Consider the following 22,893-nt stretch of genomic DNA (forward strand, 5'->3'; position numbering starts at 1 on the left):
CCTTGCCAGATTTCACCAAAACATAGGATATTACTAGTAACAGCCATCTAAGAGGGGTTTTACACTAATTTTGGAAAATTTCCTCAATTTGTTTGTAGTGCCTCTGTGAACATTAGTAAAATCAACCCCAACTGGGCATAGAAAAAAAAAAAAAAAATCACACTAAAGCTGCTAGTTAAACTAAAAATATCTCCATTAAGAGTTGTGGAGAAAAAAAGGCCACATGACCATGTTTTTTCTCCACAACTCTGAGTGGAGATATTTTTTTTGTTTTTCTTTAGGGGCTAGATTGGCACTAAATTGTTAAGTGGCGTTTGTTCACTGTATTCTTTTTATTTGCATTGGCTGTATAGTCATTTGCCGTCAAACTTTGCTTCTCACTATAAAGCTGCTACTTGCATTATTGAAGTGTAAATCGTGGACCAAAAAAAAAAAAAAAAAAACACAAACACATACTAAAGAACACCCTTTAACTAAATGAGGGATTTTTTATATTTTTTTGACAAAAAGACATGCCACACAAATGGTTACATGAAATACATTGTTATCTTTATTACATTGTTTAAAATGGGTTACCTAATAGGTTGGCCATTATAGCCCCCAAAAACACTATACATAGGAAAACATGTCAACACTAAATTGCCTCATCACCACCCAACATAACCATATATATAGTACAAAATATTGATATTGATTCTTTCACTGATTTCTAAAGAATTATGCAAAATGTATACACATGGCAGCCAATCACTCCCAAAATGTTTACCGTTTAGCCTCTTTAGGAAAATGAGGCAATATTAATATTGAAAATGAAGGCCTGTAATAAATTTCACTCATAAGGCCTGTCATAAACTGCACTCACTGAGAACGATACTGCAATTTCCTATGTCAGGGATAGGAAACCCTTCATAGGTTGAAATCTACCCGTAAATCCCCCCGTAAAAAAGACAACATGAAGAATACACTGTCACAGCAGTGTCCCCTGCCCTACATCACATCACTTTGTCACAGTAGTGTCCTTTACCTCCGTCACATCACCCCCAATAGTATCCTCTGCCTTCCTTAACATCACCCCGCCCCCCTGTAACATATTCAACTCCCACCTCCCCTCCGACCTTCATATTAGCCCTCCCCCACTGTAGCATCCTGTGGCCCCCATAGCAGTCACCCCCCCCCCCCCCCAAAACACACAGTAGTGTCCTTAGCTCCCCATAAGTGGTGTTCTTAACCCGCTGCACATCATCCTGACACAAACACTGCAGTGTGTAGGTAGCACTCTCCTACCTTACAACGGCGGTACAGCAGTGCAGAGTGCGAGAGACAGTACAATACTGGATGGAAGGTGAGAAAATTTAATTAACAAGCTAGTGATTGGTTGCTAGGACCATCCGTCATCTGAGCAACCAATTATCTGCTGGTTAAATTGAAAGTTTAACTGCGGCAGCTCCTGCCCTTCGTCCAGTACTGTGGTGATTCTCACGCTCTGCTCTTAAGACTATCTACCCATCGGCTGCCCATGATCGATGGGTAGATCGAGATCAACGAGTTGCCAACACGGCCCTTTGATGTATCTTTATAAACATGCTGCAAGTACAGAAAAATAATCTTGATATGCCAGAAATATATCATGTTAATATCTTCCTCTTTAGGCAAGATACCAGTTCTGAATTCCTAAGCATGTGGTATAAGTCCAACCTACTTAATTTCTGATCAATTACAAAGAGCACAGACCTCTCAGAGTTTCTATAACCCCTCCTTTGTCCCCAAAGTACAGGCTTTATAAGCTCACTAGATTCCTAGAAAAAAATACAAATAATTTAAAGGGTCTATTTATACATTTTTACACAACATTTACTCAAGAGTCACACATTTATCTAGCAGCAAACATTTTAAAAACATATGAATTGTACATGACTACATTACTAAATATAATTTGAGACTAAAAACCAGAAGAAAAAAAGTATATTTTACAAGAATGTTTAACGCATAATTAGGAAACATCAAAAATTTGGTTTAAATTTCAAACTAAAACTATTAGTCATTTTAATACATCTTTGAATAAATGAAAAATAAGCGCCTAAATAGTATTTTAGGATTAGGAAATAAGTGATCATTGGAACAGCAATACATTTCTTGAACACCACAAGCACTACAGAGTTTCAAAACTGCTCACCACAGTAAGAAGTCATAAGAGTTAAAATCCTGAGTAATCTATACCATGCAGAATAGAAATTCCTAGCTTAATAAAGCTTTGGCTTCTCCATAATGATCTCAGCTGCCATTTCCTTTTACTTTCTAGGCCATTGTATGCGCTTTAAAACTCACACTGGAACCGTCCCAGGAACCATGCATGCAAACCACTCATGCTCTGCCAAGTCTAATGTGTTTGTATTGCAGCAAAAAATGTAGCTTTGTGGTTGGAAGCAATTGCTAAACAAAGATGCCATTACGGTTTTAAACAATAGCCTTTCTGAGCAAAAATTTTTTAGATGATGATGAAGCCAATGGAGCCAATACTAAACAAAAATGTATACATGGTATGGTATATGTATGTTTATAGAAGAAACATTCTCAGCGTACTGAAATTAAACATTATTCCTTTATTGAATGCAAAATACATATATAAAAAAATAAATAAAAATCTATGGCAAATGTACATACTCCATAAAAAAGGTGACGCAACAGGCCTTGCACCGCGCCCCAGAAGGCTAAGAAATTGTGCGGAGAAAGATGCAGATTGGAGGGAAAAAAAACCTGCTTGGGGGACAAGACTGGAACTCTATCTTGTAACCAGACAGAATCACTTTATCAGAGACGTCCTGGAAACCAGCGAAGATATCCTCCCACAAAGACTGTGGGTGAGGGTGCCCTTTCATGCCTTATCTGGGGATCTAAAGAAACCCACTCTGTTTGCCCGACCAGGGTCACTTGGAAATTCCCGAGGGGGGCTTGAAAGACAGCCTTTATCAGTGAACCCTGAGGGAAGAAAAAAACCTTGTGTGCCGAGAAGGACGGACCATGCTTGCGACGTGGCTCCTTCCCCTTTTTTGACTGTGGAAGAAAAGTACTCTTCCCCCCCCACCCATGACACTCTTAATGATATCATCCAGATTGGCACCAAACAAGCGATCGACCTCCAGGTCATGGCACAACAGCTTCGCCCACTCTGTCAGCGTTTGAGACAACAGGGCAATGGTCAGGACCGGCTGAAGTGCCAAACCCACAATAGTCAATATAGTGTGGCTCAGACACTGCTCCTGTCAGCTGGAATCAGGGTGGCTTTATTCAATCGAGAGACCGGAGGATCCACCACAGGTGGATTCACCCACTTCTTAAGACCCCAAAAAGATAAACGCACATTGAAGCATTTTGGGACCGCAAAGGGAAGTTTCGGACGCTCCCATTCCTTATAGACAAACTTGTCAAAAAGGAGGGATATGGGGAACACTTTTGCCGCGCCAGATGACCATAAGGCAGCGACACCTCCACCGCAGTCACATCCTCCATTTTTAAAGTTTACCGCACAGATGCAATCAGAAGGTGCATCAGCTCCTTCTCGCGCGCAGCCACTGGGGCAGAGCAATCATCCTCGCTATTCAAAAAAATCTAGGAGCGTGACCGCAGACCCTGCAGGGTGGGCCCTGTCCATGGCAGCCGAATCAGATTCAGGATCTGACGAGACAGATGAAGCAGGGGAAGTTGAGGGATGCTTCTTGCTAGTCCGCCGCCCAAGAGACACCTCCACCTGGGACACAAAGGACTCCAGGGCCGCCGTCAGTGTGTCAACGGATGGCTGGGACCCAGAGGAACTGCAGCCTCTGATAGGCGGTCAGGTGGGGAAACATGCTCCTTAGACTCCATAGGGGAAGAAGAGACCCCCCCACACCAATGGCGACCACTACAAAGGGGCACTCACATGCCAGTAGCCTGCAGCAGAGAGAGCCTCAGGGGTAGACCCGCACACACATGACTTCCAAGGAAGAGGATAACACAGGAGTCAGCACCGGGTTAAAAAGAGGAGCTTCCGTCTGCTATAAATGCCGTCTGGGCTACATAGTAATGGCCGCCACTGCCTGAGCACAAAAACCCACCAAATCATGGCCGCCGAGCTACATAAACATGGTCGCCGCCCATAAGAAGTCGGCAGGCACCAGGGTGAACAGACGCCGGCTACAGCAAATGGACCACCAGCCGTGCTACATGAGGCTGACAGACCCCAGGAAAGCCCCTGAAAGAGAAAAAGAGGATCTGGGCACCGGACCCCCATGAGTGCCAGTGCCTCTCCCCCAGTAAGCACTGCACCTGGCGGCACACGCCCCCTGCCCACCAGTACTCAACCCCAGGGTCCATCAGGGCACCACACTACCCCCTATAGAGGAGGGAGGGGGAAGGGGGGGTACCAGCGAACCTCCAGGGACCATTCACCCCTGGAAGAGAGGATGCAAGGACGGAGGGAAACCGCAGGACCAACCGACCCGCATCCACCTCAAAGCCACCAAGGGGAGAGGGGGGAACATTTACTCACCATACCAGGACCAGACGGCCACCGCTCCAGACAGAAGCTCCTCGCCAGTGAAGTGGGGGGGGGGGGGGGCTGTCGGCCATGAGGGATGCTGCGTCTCGAAACGAGACCTGGTCATATGTGACCTTGCAGGGCCAGGCCCTGTCCAGTGGGGCTATGTCGCGACTGACCTAGTGGGTAGCTGCGGTCTGTATGCACTAGCTGGTCAGACTGGGGAGACCACTGGATCAAGTGTCCAGCCCATCGCCCAGTCCAGCAGTTAATTGCAGATCTCACCGGAAAAATTCAGGAAAACAAAAAATAAAATTTGCCAGGACTAGAGATCACAGCAGGGAACTAGGTCCTTACTCCTGACTAGGCAGAAAAAACGGAAGGCCTATAGCAGAGAGGGGGTGTATATCACCTAGGACTGCCCAAGTCTTCTTTCTGCCTAGTGTCCTACTCATGTAGGGGGCAATATAACCCTATGGTTCTGAATAAGGAAGCACTGTGTCAATAAACAAAGTAGAAAAGACAATTGGCTTGAGTAGGTGTAGGCACCAAATAGCGGTTAAAAGGGTTTTAAAGGTTTGAATTTTTTAATATAAAAATAAACATTTTATAGTTACCTGCTCTGTGCAAGAGTTTTGCACAGAGCAGCCCTAATCCTCCTCTTCTAGGGTGCCCTGGTGGCCTCCACTTCATTGAGTGCCCCCATGGAGAGTCACTTTCCATGGGGGCACCTGTGTGGGTGCGCTCCGGAGTCCCACTACTGCGCCCATTGACACGGACAGTGAGACTCAGCCCCATCCCCCGCTACCGTGTTACTGGATTTGATTGGCAGCAACGTAAATCTGAAAAAGGGTGGTCTTGGGGCAGCTGCAAAGAAGGTTTTTCACATTGTAGGGGATCAGAGGGGTGAAGAGCTAGTTCAGAGGCAGTCCAGTAAAATAAAAGTGGCTTTTATTCAGCAAAACAGAAAAAAAACATAAGACCAGACAGACTTGTCTTATCACACGGATGTGCACACAGGTACAGTTCATCAGCCCACAGGCTTACAGGTAACAGTTCACGTCTCCAAACAGAGCTACAGTCTTTGTGGTTTAAGCTCACCCAGCAGGTACACCATCCAGCAATGGATGTTTCCACACAGCGTGCTGGTGTGTCTGTCTCTTCTACTCAACAGCTCCACACTGACATTTTCAGCACACCTGCCCATAAGCAGGTCTGAAGGGGAAGTACCTGCCTTCTTCAATTAACTCCCTCTTAACCCTGCCCCAGGCTGACCCTCTACAACCTTAATACAGAGAAACCATTAAGCAGAAAAACCATGAGAATTTCCAATCCCTTTAATGATAGAGGAAAATGTGACCAAGAGGAAATCAAGTGATTTTAACAATTGCATTTGCTATAACAGAAGACAAATTTAAAGAAATTAACAAAGTGATGACAAACTCTTCAGTTTTGTAGAAAACTTTTAGTACTCATGCACACAAAGAGTCAGACTCCAAAAAGCTCCAAGCACTATACCATGCGCAGGGCACTTCAGGTGCTGCGTACTGCCTGACATACAAGTAAATGGCTGCCCACAGCCGTACTCTTATAAATGGAAATGTTTGAGTGCATTGGCATTTACTGCTGCATACATGTTCAATGTATTTCCTGAGTGTTAAAGTTTCTTTTTCAGGAAATGTGCCTACATGAAAGTTTTGTGTACGGGAAATATATTGCACCATTGTGAGTGGGTAAACGCTGATGCGCTGAAGTAGGTTTACAAAGGTACAGTTGCAGACAGCCACTTGTATGGTAGGCTGTAAGCTAGACCTGCAGCTCTCTGGGTGCCCAGAATTTTACACCCTGTATATTTTCAGCCTCTAAGAGTTCATTTGCATTAAGCTGTAAAGAGACTGTCACTTATTACATTCAGGGAAAAGTGACATTGTCTGAATAATGCCCCCCACCAGCTTTTTATATTCCCCTTGCTAGCATTCTCCTACCACTCCATTCTCTGTCACAGCAGCTGCCCCCAAAAAGCATGCTGATGCTCAGGAGTGACATCATCCCCTCTGCAATTGGCCACCAGGTCCCAGCACTGCATAATGGAAAAGAGTCACAAGGTCTAATGAACTCCACTGCACCCAGTAGCACTGGATATTTTGCAGTGCTGGCCACAGAGGAAGGAGTGGTGGCAATAATGTTGCCTACTGATGTGTGGTAAAAAGTGACAGCATATTTAGTCTTGCATGAAAGGCTACACATGTAAATATTTGGTGAATTAGCAGGTCATAGAAATATGAAAATTAGTAAAGTTCTACTTTAGGTAAAGTAACTCATAGCAATCAATTCTTGTACTGGTCTGACTCCCATTGGTCAGGTTGGCTCTGCCAATTTTGTAAGTTTATTTTGGTGCAGAGATAAGGGGGAAGCATGGCAATGGGGACTAACTGATATTCCCAGTGTCAATGGAGACAGGCTTTCTAATGTAATTGACATGTCTCCTTACAGATGTCAGTCAGGGACTGTTATCTAATATCTATGCTTTAGGCCTGATTCACACTCGTGCAATTTCAGATGTCGCACAGAATTGCCTGACGATGGAAATTACAATTTATATGGTGCACGTTGACATCACTGCTGCACAGCAGAGCACATGCTACTTTAGTGCGGTTGCTGCACAATTTTGGCCCCACAGACTTCAATGGACAAAAAAATTTAAGTAAAAAAGTACATAAGTTCTTGGTACTTTTTTTTGCAAGTTAAGAAGCTGCCATCAGTCCCCAGATACCAGCCCTCTTCTTACCCCCTTGTGAATAAGCAAGGGGTATCCCCCCTACTTATTCATGAAAAAAAAAAAAAAGTCAGTGATCAATAAAAACAGTTATTGACAAATCCTTTAAAAGAAATAACCCACATCCATGGTCAAATACGCCGTCCAGCAATGCAAATCCACATTAGTCACAATATATGATGGTCGCTGACCTGTAAATAAAAAAAAAAAAAACACACCGGCCACCAACACAGTACCGTTTCCATCTCTTGTTTTGTGTCAACAGATGATCAAAGCTCGCCACAGCGCCTTGAGGCGATTCAGTTCGCATTGTGCGCTATATAAGTATTTCATTCATTCATTCATTCACAAGGCAAGCAAGGAAATCTGTAGTGTCTTGGAAAGTTTTTTTTTTTTTACACATGCAGATCGATGGCTATCGCTTATCTGGATTGACTTGGATGCTGATCAATGTGATTGACAATGGATGTACATCAGGGACTTGCATTTTTTTTTAAATTAAGAATTTGTCAAAAACATTTTATTTTACCACTGACTTTTTTGTGTATGAGCAGAGGTACTTGAAGCCCCCTTATCATTAAAAGGGGCTTTTTTTTATTATTTTATAATGGGATCCCTTGTTTATATTCTGCTGTCAGCTGTGAAAACCCAGGCGATGGGAGGAATGAGTTACTGATTGGTAGGAATCCAGAAGGTGCCAGTTATGCAACAAGCAGCATCTGTGAATTGACCAGTCTCCTTCTCTACAAAAAAAAAAAAAAAAAAAAAGCAGCGGCACGAAAAATGTGTCAAAATGCACTGATGTTGCACTACACAAAATGGGATCAAGTCACAGCTGCTGATAGATAGACGTAGGAGGAGCTGAGCGACATATTGACCTTGATCCCTCCACTGTCAACTTTATGGATGAATTTCTCCACAGCGTCTGCAGCAGGTAGAGAAGTTGGCGAAGCCCATTTTAAATTCTCATTTACTGCTTATAAGAATATGTAAATATTTGACTGCACATAGCCAGGCCACAGGTTTACATTAAGATATCCAGTAACAGGAGATTATTGCTGCATATTCTAATATATCGTAGGGGCAACATCTCATGTTTTCACCCAGATGCTACCATCTCCCCCAACAAAAGCTGGCACTGGATGTGTCTTGTCATGTTCCCGATTCCTTCCAGTTCAAGCATGCATGTTAATGCAAATGCAGCTGCACTGCACTTATAGTATGGGCAGCTGTAATCTCAAAATGGCAATTTTTTTCTTAAAAAAAATAAATAAATACCAAATAAGTAAAAATAAGTATACCAAAACACAACTACAAGGCTTGTATCCTATGAGCAAACATAGAAAAAAAAAATATCTACTAAAAGCACCCAAAACACATGTGCTATGGGTTTTCCCAATACAGCCTTAAAATATCAAAATGCATTTTGAGATTACACCAGCTTCAAGTATATCTAAAACCAGTTTAAATCCAAATGTAATATATTGCAGCTTACTAGTCCTAGATGTGGTAGCTGCATTAGTTTCATTTTCAGATTTGAGGTAAAGGAAATACCTATTAATTCTGCCTTAAATCCAGGGCCCTTGTAACATGATGTGCACTATACTGGAATATAAAACAAACCGTCTTATTAGCATTTCCAATTAATGTCTGTGGACTACAGAATATATGCCCATGCTATACAGATGAGGAGAGGGGGAGATGTTTGTAGTCTAATAAAGGAAAAAGCCTAAGGAAACAACAGTGATCCTCCATAGTTGAAATACAATAAATGCGTGTTGTCAACCAAGGACATGAAGTATCTTACTGTTAGGACCACTAGGTAAAAAACAAACAAAAAAAAAAAAAGTTACTGTAATGCAGCTACCATATCCAAGTACCTTTAAATTGAGATTATATATATATATATATATATCATACCCTAAATTAGTAAGTAAAAACAAATGAAATGAATTTTGCTCACTTCACACAACACCAATACACAGCTATTCTAAACGGACAGAATAGATATTTGCTATGCAATCATAAAGAAAAAGACTTTGGTTAATTTCTCTATCGCTTGTGGATATTACCTAGATATACTTCTCTGAATGCAACAATTCAAGCTCTTTTGTATAAACATTTGTTTCCTTTGCAAAACCATATTTAAAACTCTGGGGAGGGTTTAATACACATTGAAAACATGTTGATGCAATTATTCTGTTTTGTCAAAGCTTTTGTCCCAAATGCAGCATGTCAAAACAGGTCTTTTTCAAAGCTATTCATTTCGCTAGGATAATTGGCAGGAAGTAAAAAAATAAATAAAATAATAATAATAGACATTTGACTACTGTTTCAGGTACTTGCTATCAAATACAAAAACAGCTATTGTAGAAAATAAACTAGAGCAAGTTGAAATTCAAGCATTTAGCCTACGTTCACATTGGGCAGATTTGGCATACGACATTTCAAATCGCTTGCCAAATCATGGCTATTGCTGGCAATGGCACTGTCCGAATCAGTGCGACGTCGACTTTGCAGCACCGCACCAATTCCCAAAGGTAGTTCCTCTACTACTTTTAGCGACTTCAGGGGCAATTTGAGTAGACATTTGTGCATCAACCTGCACAGATATCTGTCAAATCGTCGCATTGCCGGGTTGAAATTGTGTGAGTTCATCTGAACTTGCACAATTCCAAATTCGCAGGAGTGTGAACCTGGGCTTAAATGCTTTATTATAAAGCAACTCCAAATGAGTAGTAAACTACAGCTAAGCTTACATCAGGATGTTCACGCATTTCACCTTAATTGGAGTTCTCTGATCGCCGCTGACAGATTTTATAGTGCTTTCCACAGGTTTACTGGAAGTATAATTTCTCATGTGCAACTCCTCCTGCTTTATCAATCATATTTACACTTCCAAGACAGGTTTGCAGTGTTCTGTTGCCCTGCACTTGATTACTAGTGCAAGAATAGAAAGATGCTTGTATACGCATCTCCACTTCAGACATATCACAAACCAGAAAAAGCCATGTTACTGTGCAAATTGACCAAAGCGGTCCTGTATGCTGCAAAGAATCTTCTGATGGCAACTCTCCACTTGCATGATCTGCATTGCCTATAGGTTGCACTATTAAACACAGGGCAATGAATGCGAGGGATTACAAAAATGGTTGAGTGGAGAGTTGTCAAAAATTTTTAGAGGCTCTTATGCCCCATACACAGTATCAGTTTTTCCGCTGAGTTTTTCCTTCAGATTTATCAAAATCATATAATATGAGGTCAAACCTTAGGATTTTCAATTTGTATGCAATCAGGCAGGCCCTTGCACTACATGGTTTTGTTAAACCTGAAGGTAAAAAAATCTGCAGAAAAACTGATAGTGTGTATGGGGCTTTACAGGTTTAGCTATCCCACTGAAGATTTGAATTTAACAGTAGATCATCAGATGACAAAGAAAATGATAGCTTGAGGGACTAGTCCACCAAGTAGTAATATGGAGGAGTCAGACAAGAAACAGTTTTTAGGTATAGAATAAATTAGCATGATGGATGAGGTAGAGCCCATACTACTGATGAAGTCAAAATGACAAAGCACATAGGGTGGCATTAAATTTTTAAGCTATTCAACACAGTATTCAAAGCCCCATGGACTTGATATTGTAAAGGCCAGTGTTGCCATATGGGAATATACATTTAAATGGTTGAGAAGTGGCATTTTGCATTTATCGGATATGAATTTTACAGTATAATTTTTAACAATTTAAAATAAAACAAGATTCAGTCATGAAGTGCCCCTGTTTTGCTTGCATTTGACATGCTAAATTGCATAGTCCACCAGTAATAATGTTTTACGTGATATGCATACGTGTGTTGCCTACACATGTGGGTACTTAAGTACACAGATTTTTGTAATGGTCCGTTGATACACATAGCATCCCCCCCTACCCCCCCAGCTGCATCTGAGCCAGTGAGGGGAGAGAAAGAGCAGCAATGCTGTGCTTGGGCACATTGTTGGATCAGCATTGGGCTCATGTATATAGAAAAGGGGGGGGGGGGGGGGGGGAAGGGGCTGGAAGCTGCACTAAGATGTTTTTTTACAGCATTGCACAATGCATTAAAGAGGAAGTAAACTCTCCCACTCTGATGCTTCTTTTCATTTAGTCCATTATAACAAGTCATTATTAGACTATAGCCACTGTTATCCAGCCCAAAATGCATATTACTTACCGTTTAAAGAAACTTTAAAAAACTTGTTTCCAGGGGTAAGGCAGCGCCATCTTAAGTATTGTTTTCTGAGTCCACAGTGGAGTGTATTTCCGCCCTTACATTGAGCACTTGCTGTACTGTTAACCAAGCCTCTTTCTCAGTCCAACATTTCTATGGCAACCCTGCTTCCCTGTTCATAGCTTACTTGTTTATTTCATAGTATTTACTTGTGCAGATGGCTAATGTTTCCCTTTGTCAGACTTATCAGCTTCAGCTGATAAGACTGCAGTAATGGCTGCAGTTTAGAATGTATGTGAGGTCACATGGTCACATGGTGTGTAGGAGGAAGCTCTGAGTGATCAGCAGAGTTCAGAGCTGTGCTGTAGGAAGTCCTGATAACAGATAGATAAGACAGAGTGTGCCTTAAATCAGGGGAGATCTGGGCATGCTCAGTGACTTCATTCTACAGAACAACAAGGATTATAACAATACTAAGCAAGTAAGAAGGTATCTACAAGCAGTGTCTATTAGGGTTTTTTATGCTAATTTACATGGGACAAAGTTGTGGGGGAGGGTTTACAACCACTTTAAGGTTAAAAAAAAAAAAAAACTTTAAAAATAAAATAAAATAAAAACTCCTGCATTTAGAATAGGTTTTAATATTTTGTTTCTCTCAGTTTTACTTTGTAGAATGAAAAAAAAATTATATTGATATACAGTATCTCACAAAAGTGAGTAACATCTCATTTTTGTAAATATTTCATATTTTATATCTTTTCATGTGACAATGCTGAAAAAAAAATACACTTTGTTACAATGTAAAGTGAGTGTACAGCTTGTATAACAGTGTAAATTTGCTGTCCCTCAAAATAATTCAACCCTCAGCTATTAATGTCTAAACCGCTGGCAACAAAAGTGAGTACACCCCTAAGTGAAAATGTCCAAAATCGGCCCAATTAGCCATTTTCCCTCCCCGGTGTGATAGCCAAGACCCTGAAACTGAGCTGCAGCATGGTGGCCAAGACCATACAGTGGTTTAACAGGACAGGTTCCACTCAGAACAGGCTTCTCCATGGACAACCAAAGAAGTTGAGTGTACGTGCTCAGCGTAATATACAGGAGGTTGTCTTTGTGAGATAGATGTAGGAGTGCTGCCAGCATTGCTGCAGAGGTTGAAGGGGTCAGGGATCAGCCTGTCCATGCTCAGACCATACGCCGCACACTGCATTAAATTGGTCTGCATGGCTGTTCCAAAAATTAGGCACAAGAAAACCCGCAAACAGTTTGCTGAAGACAAGCAGACCAAGGACATGTATTACTGGAAGCATGTCCTGTGGTCTGATGAAACCAGGATAAACTTATTTGGTTCAGATGATGCCAAGCGTGTATAGTCAAGTATGGTGGTGGGAGTGTCATTGTCTGGGGCTGCATGAGTGCTGCCAACACTGGGGAGCTACAGTTCATTGAGGGAATCATGAATGCCAACATGTACTGTGACATACTGAAGCAGAGCATGATCACCTCCATTCAGAGACTTGACCGCAAAGAATCCCAAACACACCTCCAAGATGATCACTGCCTTGCTAAAGAAGTGGAGGGTAAAAGTGATGAACTGGCCAAGCATATCTCCAGACCTAATCCCTATTGAGCATCTGTGGGGCATCCTCAAAACAAAAGGTGGAGGAGCACAAGGTCTCTTACATTTATCAGCTCCGTGATGTTGTCATGGAGGAGTGGAAGAAGACTCCAGTGGCAACCTGTGAAGCTCTGGTGAACGCCATGCCCAAGAGGGTTAAGGCAGTGCTGGAAAATATTTATGGCCACACAAAATATTGACACTTTGGGCCCAATTTAGACATTTGCACTTAGGGGTGTACTCACTTTTGTTGCCAGTGGTTTAGACATTAATGGCTGTGTGCCAAGTTATTTTAAAGGTTAACAAAATTAACACTTATACAAGCTGTACACTCACTACTTTACATTGTAACAAAGTGTCATCTCTTCAGTGTTGTTACATGAAAAGATATAATAATATATTCACAAAAAAGTGAGGGGTGTACTCACTTTTGTGAGATACTGTATGTGTGTGTGTATATATAATATATATATTACATATATACACACATATATATATATATATATATATATATATATACATACATACATACACACACACACACAATTTCTTTTTTAAACTTTGTATTGATAAAACACATTTGTTTGGATTAGCTCTGCCATCATATTATATTATCCTTCAAGCTCAGGAAATCAAGATGGTATACCAGAAGTGAACTACATGAGAATGATTTCCTATTATTTAAAGTGGATGTAAACCCGATTCATGAAATTTGACCTAGGCACATATATATCTGTAGTGTTTTATAATCAAGAACATGAGAACTTCTGACAAGTTTACTGACAACTAAGATAAAACCAGCCTGAAATTTGTGTCGGGGGTGGGTGCTATAAAATAGATTAGCAGAGAGCTGGTCTATTCACTGGACAGCTCTCCAAGTCCCTGTCTACATTGGGGTGGGGTATGTGATATTCATCCGCAGACTCCCGCTATCCCATAGGAAATCACGTATCTCCGTATTTCATCTGCAAACAGAAGATAAAGCCAATAATGGGCTTCTCCTACCATCCATTAATAGCTAGTCTGTACCAACCACAAATCAAATTATCAAAATGAAAAATTAGCTTCTACAATCTCTAAGTGTTTTTGTCCACAAGATCTTTTAATGACTACATCAGCGGAGGTCTGCACAATCCAGATTGTTGGCACTAGCAATGAATATACAATGACAATTACCTATAAATGGACCATGACTATGTGGCCAACCATTCTATATTTTTATCTTTTATTCCAACTATCATTTATAACTGGTCTGAGGCTATGTTGTACCACAATGTGTAGTCCATATATGCGACAAAATAAAGTACTTAAGTACATACAAAAAAAGGCACACGTTTAACATTTAATTATGACAAAACACAAATTGTTTTTTGTTTTTGATGTAATGTTTAAACTAGATATAATTGTTAAATATTTTAACACTGATTCAAAGAGATAACTGCCTGGAAGCTAAAAAGCTTCAATAAAACCTATGCAAAGCTTAAAGTATGTCCAGCTTCTGATGCAATGAGCATTACACAAAGCAAAGTAAAAGAAACAAAGTTAAGTGCACAAAAAAAAAGTCAAGAATATGGATAACACACTTACTGTAGCCTCGGTTCTTCCAACAACTGAAAACCACATTCTTTCGGAGATTTAATCTTGGTATGAAGAAAAGAATAATGCTTTCAGCCTGAATTCACCTGCACTCTAGTCTGACTGCTGGGTACACACTGCACATATTGGGCTAATGCAGCTACATGCTCTGACACAGACTTAGGCATGTATCAGCACTGGCTAAGAACACAACATTCAGTCACTTACGTAACATCTGCAAGGCAGATTTGCCTTTCAGTTAACTTCTAGCTTTCCACGACTTAAAAAAAAAAAAAAAAAAAAAAAGTTAAAAAACCATGCAAAGGTTTTTCTTTCTTTTTTTTTAAAGAAAAACACCCAGAATTAAACAGGAAGCAGTATTTTGGCTCGCAGTAGAGAATAGTAGTTACCAGCATGCTAAACAGGCTGAAAAATGGACAGATTTTGCACAAGCTATTTCTAGCTCATCTGGATTTCATAAAATGAAACCACACTGTGGATCTGTGTGAGGCAGCTATGAACACACCACTGCTTTTCAGCCTTAGATTGATACAGTAAGCAAACAGGGAATAAAATGTCATGAAACAAAATAAACCCTAGTCTAGACTACTAAATATAAAAATGTTAGCTGCAAAATAAAATGAACATCGACAGAAGAGGGTAATAGGGGGGAACACCTTTTGCTCGGCATACGTAGGTAAAGCTTTAAATCTGAAGACAAAGACCTATATCTGCTACCCAGATTCTTGTGTGTCAATAAAAATTTTCGATTAACAAAATTTAATTTCTGGCTGATTGACCGAAATAGGATAAAGTAACCCTGCATCCTCATGCTTTGTGAGAAAACAGAACTTAAGGCCAATAAAACAGACCTGTGTTTCAAAACGGACTCCAAGAAAGACTTTACGGCAAGTACAAATATCTTTGACAAATATCTACGACAATTTGGATGCTCTAAAGCAGTCATTAAATCATTATTGAGAAAGACAAATGTCAAGGAAAGGCATGTGCAATTGACTTCATATTTCAGATCAGGACACTCACATGGTAATCTATTAAAACGAGTGTGTGGTCATGTAAATGCTGCAGCGAATGGCCGTATGAGCGTGGTAGCGGCACGTCTGGTCCCATCCAACGCGTTTTGATAGAGTTGATGTTGTCAGGGACTCCTATGGCTGCTCGATAATTGTTTTTGGCAACTGCTGCATCATTTACACGACCACATGCTCATTCTAATATATCACCATGTGAGTTAACTCTTATACATTTAAAAAATTGTTTAGACATTATCAAGCTATGGTCTTCTTTCATTTATATACTTATGCACCTGCGTGAGTCTGTGATGCAGGAGTTACCAGGACCTACAGTACCTTTGTGGCTATACCTGGGAAACTATCTTCCCCACTGCATTGTTTGGCTTTTCTATTAGCTTGGAGGCCAACACTATTTGGTAAGCTGCCATCTTTTTTTCTTTGGAGAGGTTCATACACTGAGGACTTGGGCAAGCAGTTTTTTTCCTATGTGAATTTCTATTTTCACGTCTCACTTGCTGGATTTGATAGGGACATTGGATTTCATCTCTAATTCCCCCCCCCCATCAATTTTTTTCTCTGATTTATGGACTTTACGTATATCATTATTATAATGTTCTTTTTCTTTTGACACATGTGCATATATGTTTGATAGTGCTGCCTTTTTATATGTATTGCTTGGTTCATCTATCTATCGACCTGTGCTAGCAGCTATTTTTTTCTATTTTTATTGACTATTTATCGCAAATATTTCCTCCAATATTCAATTAGAATATGACCTGTGTCACAATTGTATATGCTATATTTTATTATTTACCTTTTTTACCCATGATAGTAGAGTTGACCTTTAAAGCGGAGAATGCTTTGGAGGTAAAAAAAAAAAAAAAAACCTGGTGGATATACATCAGTCCCATTAAAAAGGCAAGACGTGTGTGTATACAAACAAAAAGAAAAGACAAATCGTCAACACCTCTCTCCCCCCCACCCCCCCTTTTCAGCACCAGTCTGATCACTGCAGAAAAGAAGGCTTAGTTCCAAGCACAGCTAGATAACTGACCATGCTGTGCTCTCATGCCTAGTGTGGTTGGTTTTTAATACTAAGTAGAGGGACTGGCAGGAACACCAGGTATTTCACACAAGAAAAGCAATACAAAGACAACAGGACACTTTCATACAAGTACATGGTATAGCATTCACATATCAGACATATGAAATGCTTGGCTTACATATTCTTTAAGATACACAAGGGAAATATTTACTAACCAATTATATTAAAAGGTCATTTTAAGTGCCCTGGATTAATATCTTGTTATTTCTACAATTTTACTAACACCTGCAAAAGTTGCAAAACTGCATTCAGGCTCTAGTTTTCAGGACAGAAAGTGAGGGAAGTCTCCCCAATATTACACAGAAAACATTGGGGAGGAAAAAAAAAAAAAGGGAGGTAATTAATTTAGTCCCTACAACCTATAGAAATACATTTTAGTTTAATTCAGGTTTTAGCAAATTCATATTCCAAGAAACACTGCATTATCTGTGCTAAAAAACCTTAGAAACAAGTGATTCTCATCTTTACAAAAGATATAAATATAGGCAAAAAAATATAAAAAATAAAACCTTCATCAATTACTCACCTTTGCAGCAACAATACTTAGACCCATGCCATTCTGCTTCTTCAGCGTCACAGTGATTATTTCAGGGTCTTTTCTTAAAGGCTAAAACAATAGCAAAACAGTAACAAAACTGTGAATAAAGTATATGTTTACCATTACCTTGTAAAACAACCCATTTAGCTTAAAATAGAGATGAAAGGCAACACCTTTTTGTACAAATAAAATAAATTTACTTTTTCATAACACAATCTCTGTTCTCAACGGCATAAGGGGCTTACTTAGAGAGGTGAGGATGAAGAACTAGCAGTACACTGATCTACCCAGTGAATGGCTGTGCAGGGAAGCATCTCAGCTCAGGTCTGCCCATTGGTGGACAGGCAAACTGTGCTCTTAGCACAGCCAGAAAATTGGCCACACTAGGAAGGTTGTGATGTTATGCCTAGTGTCGTCAATTAGAAATAGAAAAGCAGGGGGGAATGGCATGATCACCAGGTGAATAAACTACAGATTGTAAAATACTCCAGCGCAAATAATAGTATAAAGAAAATACATGTGATATTGCTGCTCCATCCAGAGGATCAAAAACCCTATAACATATCACATATTATCACATATACAGTGAATGGACAATTAATACAAGATATATTGTTGTATTACAGGTTTTGCTTTATTGATTTTCATGTGTCTGTATATTCTACTGGTATATACAGTATGCAATGATGGAGAGTTAGTATATTAGCATATGATTGATGCACAATTTTAAATCCATGTTATGTGGGCATTATAGTGATCATGATCACCAGGTATTTCACAAAAAATAAAATAAAAATAAAATAATAATAACAAAAAGCACAGGATACTTATTTAACACAAGTACATGGTACAACAGACACATATCAGGAATATTAAACATTGGGGTGACATGTTCTTTTACAATTTCAACTAAAAAGTAAAAAGGGTTAAAGAAAAATAGGATTTTTAAAACGGCTTATCTGTAAAATCCTTTTCTTTGATGTGCATCAGGGGACACAGCGCCATAGTAATAACTATGTGGGTTATATCGACATATCAAGGCATATTAAGGCGTGAACTTCCCCCATATATCTCCCCCCCCCCCCATTACTGGGAGTCCTCAGTTTTGTAGCCAAGCAAAGTGTACAAGAAGAAGGGAGGGACCTGTGTCCCCTGATGCACAGAAAAGGATTTTACAGGTAAGCTGTTATAAAAATCCTATTTTCTTTTCTTACATCAGGGGACACAGCGCCATAGTTATAATTATGTGGGATGTCCCATAGCAATGGCAACTGAGGGGGGGGGGATCAAGGAAACAGGAGGCCAGAGGACTCATACTGCAGCCTGCAGTGTATGCTGTGCCCAAAGGCAATCTCCTCATGACCTTTAATATCGATTTGAAAAAAGAGCAGATAAACGTCTGAACCAAAGACGAAATGTTGCGGTCTTGCAGATCTGAGCCATAGAGGCCTCATGATGCATCACCCAAGAGACACTAATCGCCCTGGGTGTGCTCTTAATATGAGAAGGAAGAATTTTCTTCTTTAAGCTGAAGCTTGATCAATCACTTGACAATCCCGTTTGGAAAATAGTGGATCTTCACATTGCCCGTCCATATCTTGGACCCTCTGGCAGTACAAACAAAACCTGTGTTTTGTGAACCTGAGCAGTCACCCTTAAATCGATTCTGATCGCTCTTACTACATCAAGAGACTGTAGTGCTTTCTCTTGCCCAGATTAAGGCTTCTGGGGAGAAAGGAGGGAGAAAAATATCTTGGTTTAAATATAAACCTGTTACCACTTTTGGTAAGAGTTCAGGATGAGGACATCAAATCCCCTCATCCCTACACCTGATGAAATATGGCTCTTACAAGACAGAGCAGTTAGTTCCAAAATTCTTCTAGCAGAAGAAATGGCAAGCAAAAGATTATCTTTCTTGTCAAAGAACCAAGAGAATTTCTCGTAAGGTTCAAACGGCTGATTTAAAAAAGCCAACAAGACCATTAACTCCTAAGGATTTAGAGGTGCCCTGATAAGGGGAATAAACCGTGTGACCCCCTGAATAAGCTACGCACCAAGAGTGGGAAGCAAGAGGCCATTGGAAAATACATCGACATCGGCCTGGATCTGGCTCTTGATAAAAGTCAAGGCCAGCTTCATTTCAGATCCCATATGCAAGAATCCTGCCTATTGACATACCTCCTGGGGTGCCAACCCCTGGATCCATACCAAGAAACCTATGCCTTCCAGATTCTATAGTAAGTGATTCTGGAAGCTGGCTTCCTGGCATTAGTCAAAGTACACACTACTGAAGGAGATCACCCATGATCTTTTATAGAGTTGGATTCAACAGTCAAACCTGTTAAACTCCTTGTCCGTAAAGTAGGAAGAAATACCGGAACCTGTGCAAGGTCTGGCTATAATGGCTGAGTCCAAGGACTTCAACAGCCCTCCTTACGATCGAAAAATTCAGATCTTCTGGGACCCGCTGGGGCCATCAGAATAACCTCCTTTTGTTCCTGCTTAATCCTGCGCAGAAGGCGCAGAAGTAGCTGGAGGAAATGCATAGATCAGTGAGAACTGATCCCCTGTGAAGACTAATGCGTCTGTTCCGCGGATCCCTTGTTTGACATAAAGTTGTTGACCTTACTAATGAATGTGGATGCGAATAGGTCCATGTCCGGAGTACCCCATCTGAAATATAGCTAGGAAGATATCGGGGTGAAGAGATCATTCTCCTGGAAATATTGTTGGTGTCTCAAGTAGTACGCCTTAAATATTAAAATTGCCGATAGGCAAGGAGTGTTGTGTTATGCCAAAGCTAGAACATTATTTACCCCCCCCCCCCTTATTTATTTATTTTTTGATGTAAGCCACCACCGTGGCTCTGTCAAACTGAATCCTGTCAGGACAGTCCTGTAATCTGACCGCTAAGATTCTATGGCCAGATGTACTGCCTGAAATGTCCAAAGTTGATAGGCAAGGTCCTCTAACCTGGACCATCTCGCCCTGGACAGAATCTTCTTCCAGAGCTGCTCCCCAGCCTAGAAGGCTGGCATCGGTTGTTAACATCTTATAGGATAAAGATTTTCCTTCCTGCTGGATAACAACCACCAATTTAGGCTCTGACCTATGTCGGGAGCCAAGCATCTTGGAAACAAACAAGGCCTGAATCCTCTATTCCAGACCAACAGGATGGTGTCTTGAAGCAGTCTTTGAATAAAACTGCGCTTAAGGGACGGCCTTGAAGGAGACCACCATTTCCCCTAAAAATCTCCTGCAGCCAACAGACCCACCAGAGGTAACACTTACGTTTAGGGAGTTTTTCTTGAAGTTATACTCATCCACGGTGCCCCCTGATGGTGGTTCCATGGATGAATTTCTGGGAATGGTGGAACTTCCTCATCTAACAGATGAACAAACCGCTATCCTAGAGGCACCGCTCGCAGTGGATGAAATTATCACAGCCATTGCAGGCTTTGCATGTTCCAAGGCCCCAGGTTCGGACGGATTGCCGATAGAGTTTTACGCCCAGTTCTCTGAAACCCTCGCTCCCAAATTATTACTGTTATATAATCACCTCTTCCAGACATTTGAGTTAACCGCATCAATGAGAGAAGCCACTATAGTCCCGATACCCAAACCGGGGAAAGACCCCTTATTTCCGGAATCTTATCGCCCGATATCATTGCTGCAAGTAGATATCAAAATACTGGCAAAAGTCCTCTCCCTACGCCTTAACCAGGTTATACTTTCACTTGTCCACCTTTAATTTTAGAAGGCTCTTCATTAACCTACAGGCAGAGCATGAAGATGTGGGTACACGAGTAGTTGTGTCTCTTGACACAGCGAAAGCATTTGATTCCGTTGAATGGCCCTACTTGTGGAGTTTTCTACAGGGGTACGGTTTTGGTCCAAATTATCTAAAATGGGTGCGGCTCCTCTATCATGCTCTGAGGGCTAGGGTGGTGGCGAACGGATGGCCCTCCTCGATTTTTAGTCTAGGTAGAGGCACGAGGCAGGGCTGCCCGTTGTCCCCGCTCTTATATGCTCTGGCTGCAGAACCATTAGCTGTGGCTATTAGAACAGACCCGGAGATCAGGGGGCTGAGAATGGGACGAGTTATAGAGAAAATCAGTCTCTATGCAGATGAAACGTTGCTATACCTTGCGGACTCGGGCTCGTCCCTAGCTAAAGCACTGCTACTTATAGAGCAATTTGGCGCATTCTCAGGCCTAAAAATAAACTGGGATAAGTCCCAGATACTGCCACTGGATACCCCCCCCCCCCCCCCACGTATTCTCATAACACCCTCCCTCTACAAAGAGTCGTAACACTTAAATACTTAGGACTGAACATCTCCAGAACCCCAAGTGATTATATTGCTAAATATTGAACCCCTTTTCTCTACGATGAAGTAAAACACACGCATGGTCTCGCCTTCCCCTTGGAGTGTGGGGGCGCATTAATCTTATAAAAATGATCATTTTACCTAAAGTACTGTATGTCCTCTGACATTCCCCGATCCATCTTCGATTAAAATATTTTAAGAAAATAGAGGCCCTCCTAGGTCAGTTTGTATGGGGGCGAAATAGACAAACTCCCATGGCAAGCTCTAAAAAGCCCAACAGACAGGGGAGGCACGGCACTACCGGACTTTAATCATCATTACATCGCAGCGCAGCTCTCTCAATTTTTCCGTCTGGATAAATCCGATGGAGAACAGTTTATGACACTGATCTGCCCCAAATGGGCCCAACAAACAGGAGACCTCCTATATGCTATTGCCATGGGTTCGGGAGCCTCCGGCTTGAATGGAGCTCTTGCTCCAATCCTGCAACAGTATAGGCATATCTGGGATATAGCTTCCCGCAAGCTGGGGACCCCGACCTATAATGATTTTACACTTCTGTGGGCCAACATACATATGGATGAATTTCTTAATCTACAAGGACAGGAGGTATGGAGAAAGCGAGGGATAAACCATTTAAAAAACGTACTCATTGATAGGGCCCTTAAGACCTTTAGTCAAATAAGGGAAGAATTTGGGATCCATAACAGAATGCACTTTCCATATATGCAGATCCAGCATGCAGCCTCGACGCAATTCTCAAGAGGGAGATACCCACAATCCACTCCCAACCCTATCGTGTCCGTAGCCAGAAGTGAGGACCCCAAAGGCCTTATCTCCTCCTATTATGCTATGTTGTCTACCCCTGTAGCAAGTATGCCTATGCCCCGAAACTGCGCTGGGAAAGAGATCTAGGTCCCATGCAAGATGGAGAGTGGGATGAGGCACTGGAGACGTGTAGGGAGGTCTCTCCCAAGTTGTCGGATAGATTGTCCCAAATTTATATAATACACCCCTCTTAGAATAGTAAGATATAGAAAAGACTTCCCACTCACCTGCCCAATGTGTAAGATAACTACGGGTACCTTCTTCCACCTCATCTGGCCCCTTCCCCTGAGTTCAGGGGTTTTGGGAACAAGTAGTACACTTTCTGCACAATAACATGGGTACACCTGTGGGATTAGACCCCAAACACTGCC

General features: G+C 41.3%; 1 protein-coding gene across 22 annotated transcripts in view; it reads right to left on the reverse strand.

Moving 5' to 3' along the window:
• The window catches only part of AFDN (afadin, adherens junction formation factor), a 346,736-nt gene that overhangs the window by 119,930 nt on the left and 203,913 nt on the right, over positions 1 to 22,893 (reverse strand). For all 22 annotated transcript variants that reach the window (XM_077486594.1, XM_077486591.1, XM_077486597.1 and 19 more), the window contains one exon: positions 17,353 to 17,433. In XM_077486594.1, coding sequence (XP_077342720.1) covers positions 17,353 to 17,433 — 81 coding nt within the window. The remainder of the gene's footprint in view (positions 1 to 17,352; positions 17,434 to 22,893) is intronic.

The sequence above is a fragment of the Lithobates pipiens genome, unplaced genomic scaffold (assembly GCF_037356315.1).
Source record: "Lithobates pipiens isolate NorthernLeopardFrog02 unplaced genomic scaffold, aLitPip1_a1.2 Scaffold_18, whole genome shotgun sequence".
NCBI lineage: Eukaryota > Metazoa > Chordata > Amphibia > Anura > Ranidae > Lithobates > Lithobates pipiens.